At 47.6% G+C, this 5,014-nt stretch overlaps 1 protein-coding gene across 1 annotated transcript; it reads right to left on the bottom strand.

Moving 5' to 3' along the window:
• Positions 1–3,521: 3,521 nt before the first annotated feature.
• Positions 3,522–4,469, bottom strand: LOC144277853 (olfactory receptor 52E4-like). Its single transcript, XM_077838891.1, has one exon. It carries the CDS (start codon positions 4,467–4,469, stop codon positions 3,522–3,524), a length of 948 nt encoding a protein of 315 aa, XP_077695017.1.
• Positions 4,470–5,014: the final 545 nt, after the last annotated feature.

Raw genomic sequence — 5,014 nt, 5'->3', positions numbered from 1 at the left:
GAGCAGTCACCCTGCTCCAGCTCAGCCAGGGTTAAAAGCCAGCCCTTTTCAATCAGAAAAGGCTGAGTGGCAGCCAGTGAGGGCCAGGCTGGGCCGTATAAAAAGGCTGCAGGGCAAGAAGGCAGGAGTCTCTCTCCAGCCTTGGAGGGAGAAGGGCCTAGCTTGGCAACTCCCCAGACTGAGGCCTTGGATAAAGCCCCAAGCAGGTGCTGGGGCTGCAAAGGTGTCGTGCGGGGATAGGCAGAGGCAGCTGGTCCAACCCCCTTGCCAATCATGAGTGGCCTTTACGGACTGCAGTTAGCCCCAGTGAGTGGGGGCTGGATGACAACTGGCAGTAACCACTGAGGCAAGGTGGGTGTAGAGGGTTCAGGTTTCCCCTGGGAGCGGAGACCCAATGTGTGGGGATACTGCAGTGGGCAGAACGCCAGGGTAAGGGGCACCAGAGTCCGGGAGGGACACGGGGGCCTGAGGCAGGTGAGACACTGGCCAGCAGGGGGAGCTCCGAAGCTGGAGTTGAGCTAATTCCCTAGACAACCAGCAGGAGGCATTTAAGCATGGTGGGAAATAGGGTTCCCTTTTACCTCATTCCTCTGATTCACAACCCAAATCTCCTGTAAAAACAAATGAGTCCAGAGGGTGCGACCATTATAATTCCTCTGATCACCTGAGAAATAAACGCCCTGTGCTGGGAGAAAGCAGGTAGTCCTTGGGAATGCTTTCACCTGAGCACACAAGTCCCTCGGGTGCCTGTCACTTATCGTACTGGGTTTGTGAAATTAGCCTCTGAACAACTAGGCATGAAGCACATCAAGGCTGTCAGCATCAAGGGCAGAGAACAACTTGGTTGGGAAGTTACAGGGGCAGAAATTTCTGTGGGTAGCAGGGGAATAGTGGAAGAAGGTGACACACTGCCAGAACAGATTTCTGAGCTTTTATTAGTAGGAGGTTACACAATCCTTATGCCTTTGGCTAAAGTGCACATAGAAACTGATAGTTCTGAAGTTGTCTTATCAGTGAGGGTAGCAGACCATAACCCTATTCATATGCTAATTGGCAACGATTCCTTCTGTGTAGCTCAGGCTGCGAAAGTGTCCGCCCGCAGAAAGAACGAGTGTTCCGCTGGGACCCTAACGGAAAAGCAAAAATTGCCAGGAACGGCTGAAGGACTGAAAGAGCGTCTCCTTGGTTCCTCTGCACCAAAAGCACAGGCACAAGATGGAGTCCTGTGTCACATGGGCTGATCACACGCCTCTGCATGTTTCAGTGAGTCATATCAGGGACCATATATTATATTCTAGCCAGAATGTCCCCAGGTAAGTCCATCAGGTGGGGATAAGTTTCTTCCATGGCACATGCTGTTCATTGTTGGGCCATCCACTTGAATAGTCCATTCACATTGTGCTGGATACACTGGATGTAAACTGCCTTGTGGGATTTACCACAGGAGCAAACGCATAGTCAATATTTGTAACTGCAAATAAAAATACGAGACGTGCATACAAATCAGAAAATCATATGCAGCAAACTGTAGCTTCATATTGAAATCTCACATGACCTATTGTTACAAGATTTGTTGCAAATATACAACAATGGTGATATTGAATGAGGAAATGTTATTTACTCCTTGACATAACACAAGAACTAAGTGTCATCCAATCAAAGGAATAGGCAGCAGGTTTCAAACAAAGAAAAGGAAGTATTTCTTCACAGTCAAGCTGCCATAGGATGTTGTGAAGGCCAAAAGTATGACCTGGTTCCAATAAGAACTAGAGAAGTCCATCAAGGGCTATTGCCCAGGATGGGTAGGGTTGTTGTCCCTAGCCGCTGTTTGCCAGAAGCTGGTAGTGGGTGACAGAGCATGAATCACATGGGGATTGCCATGTTCTGTTCATTCCCTCTGAAGCACCTGGCACTGGGCACTGTTGGAAGACAGGCTTCTGGGCTATATGGACCATTCTGGGCTATATGGACCAGTGTGGCCATTCTGATCTTCTCATTTAGATTCCAGATGTATCTTCCCCCTGCTGTAACCCACTACACCCCACTCCCCTCCCAGAGCTGAGATACATCCCAGGAGTCCTGATGGGGTCTCTCTCTCCACAGAGGTAGCAGCAAAGTACGAATAAACATTAAAATTTTAACACTAACCAGTGTCCCTTATGTGACTTCCCAAAAGATGTGAGAACATGTTACTATTAGAGGTGACTAGGTCCACTATTTATTTATTTATTTTCCAGATATATATTGTCACAACTATAAAGGGAAGGGTAAACCCCTTTAAAATCCCTCCTGGCCAGAGGAAAAACCCTTTCACCTGTAAAGGGTTAAGAAGCTAGGAGAACCTCGCTGGCACCAGAGCAAAATGACCAATGAGGAGACCAGATACTTTCAAATGCTGGGGGGAGGAAGAAACAAAGGGTCTGGGTCCGTCTGTGTGATGCTTTTGCCAGAGACAGAACAGGAATGGAGTCTTAGAACTTGGTAAGTAATCTAGCTAGATCTGTGTTAGATTCTGATTTCTTGAAATGGCTGAGAAAATAAGCTGTTCTGAATGGAATGCATCTTTCTGTTTTTGTGTCTTTTTGTAACTTAAGGTTTTGCCTAGAGGGATTCTCTATGTTTTGAATCTAATTACCCTGTAAGGTATTTACTGTCCTGATTTTACAGAGGTGATTCTTTTTCCTTTTTCTTCTATTAACCTTCTTCTTGTAAGAAACTGAATGCTTTTTCATTGTTCTTAAAATCCAAGGGTTTGGGTCTATGGTCACCTGCACAAATTGGTGAGGATTTTTATCAAACCTTCCCCAGGAAGAGGGGTGCAAGGTTTCATGAGGATTTTGGGGGAAATGACGTTTCCAAACAACTCTTTCCCAGGAACCGGTTAAACGATTGGTGGTGGCAGCGAAAGTCCAAGGGCAAAGGGTAAAATAGTTTGTACCTTGGGGAAGTTTTAACCTAAGCTGGTAAAAGTAAGCTTTGGAGGTTTTCATGCAGGTCCCCACAACTGTGTCCTAGAGTTCACAGTGGGGAAGGAACCTTGATATATATACATATATATATGGAGGTGGAAAATGTTCCAGCAACTGGCAAGGTGAGGAGAAGAGAGGAGCAAGTGAGAGGGGTAGGGTATTGGGGAGAAGACACACAGCAGGGGTGGAGCCTTGACAGAACAGATGGGGCAAGATTGTCGTTTCAGGAGTCCAACTACCAGCAGTTGGAAAGGTGGCAACCCAGTGAATTGCACTTAGACTGATTCCCCGGTTTATGATGCTGACACAGCACTGTAAGGACAGGAATGGGTTTAATGTCTCTTGACTGTCCAGAGTAGCAGCCGTGTTAGTCTGTATCCGCAAAAAGAAAAGGAGGACTTGTGGCACCTTAGAGAGTAACCAATTTATTTGAGCATAAGCTTTCGTGAGCTACAGCTCACTTCTTCAGATGCATTCAATAAATGATTCAGGGAAGAAGGCCCAGCACCATGCACCAGCCAGCTCTGCACGGTCCTCAGTCTGAGAAAATATTTAGGTCCCTTTAGGAGTAAAGAGCCGGAGCAGCCTGCCCCGGATTTGTTTGGTCCTCACCCCGTAGATGATGGGGTGGAGCAAGGGGGGCACCAGGAGGTACATATTGGCAATGAGAACAAGGAAGTGCAGTGGCACATTATGGCCAAACCGGTGCGTGAGAGAGGAGAAGAAATCCGGCATGTAGAAAGCTAAGATGGCACAAAGGTGAGAGATGCAGGTCCCAAAAGTTTTGAGCCGGGCATCCTTTGTGGGGAGGCGGAAGATGGCCCGGAGGATCTGAGTATAGGACACAGTGATGAAAAACACGTCCATTCCAATCTCAGAGAAAAGATCAAACAGGCCGTAGTAACTACTGATGCGGATGTCAGCACAGGCCAGGTTCACCACAGCTATGTGCTCACAATAGGTGTGGGGGATGACGTTGGTTCTGCAATATGGCCACCCCCTCGCCAGGAAGGGGTAGGGTAATGCGAATATTCCACTGCGCAGCAGGACGGCCAGGCCGATCTTGGCCACAACAGAGTTTGTCAGGATGCTGGAATGTCTCAGGGGATGGCAGATGGCCACATAGCGATCCAAAGCCATGGCCACGAGGATTCCAGACTCCATGGCTGAGAAGCAGAGCAGGACGTACATCTGGGTGAGGCAGGCACTGAAAGTGATCTCCCTGGTATTGAACCAGAAGATATTCAGCATTTTGGGCAGGGTGGATGTGGACATGACCAGGTCAGTGATGGCCAGCATGCAGAGGAAATAGTATATGGGCCCATGGAGGCTTTGCTCCATCTTTACAATGAACAGGATGGTGACGTTCCCCAAGACAGCTATGGTGTATATTGTGCAGAAGGGGATGGAGATCCAGATGTGGGCTGCCTCCATGCCAGGAATGCCCAGCAGGATGAAGGTGGAGGGGTTGTTGAAGTGGGTTGTGTTGGAATCTGACATGGAATAGGAGAGAAGGTGTCCAACTCTGAGGCGGAACGCTGTTTCCTGCACGTACCGTACGTTCCTCTGACTTTCTGTGTGTGCCCAGGATGCCTGGATGGAGAGAGAATGTTAATCTGAGATATTACATGCACTACTGGATGCAGTTCTCATGGGTGAAGCAGATTGTTCGCTCTTCACTCACTGAAAAATGACATTTGAATTGTTCAGAGAAAACAACTATGAACAATGACCATATTAAAGCCAATTCCACATTTTATGGGGCTCCCTGTGTTAATAAGTCCTACACTTAGTGGTGAGGAACCTTAAGAGGCACCAGCAGGAAACACAAGTCTGGATACTGGTTATCCATCATTATTCTTTAATACAATGAGAGCCAGCATAGGGACTCCATGCTGTCGGAATTCCCCATTCATCAAGTGGCTTGATATGTGAGAGTGGAAAAAAAACAAACTTTTGTAAGACATATGCCAGGAGAAACATCCCAATTAGAACATACCTCAGGGAAAAGACCTGGGCGCCATTGACAGCAGCTCAAGAGAAAC

Source organism: Eretmochelys imbricata, chromosome 1 (assembly GCF_965152235.1).
Source record: "Eretmochelys imbricata isolate rEreImb1 chromosome 1, rEreImb1.hap1, whole genome shotgun sequence".
Lineage (NCBI taxonomy): Eukaryota > Metazoa > Chordata > Testudines > Cheloniidae > Eretmochelys > Eretmochelys imbricata.
The sequence above is the reverse complement of the archived record's forward strand: the minus strand, read 5'-3'. Positions and strand labels throughout refer to the sequence as shown.

Bases quoted from the DNA above. Each gene is read 5' to 3' on its own strand.
- LOC144277853 (XM_077838891.1), bottom strand. From the start codon at position 4,469: ATGTCAGATTCCAACACAACCCACTTCAACAACCCCTCCACCTTCATC.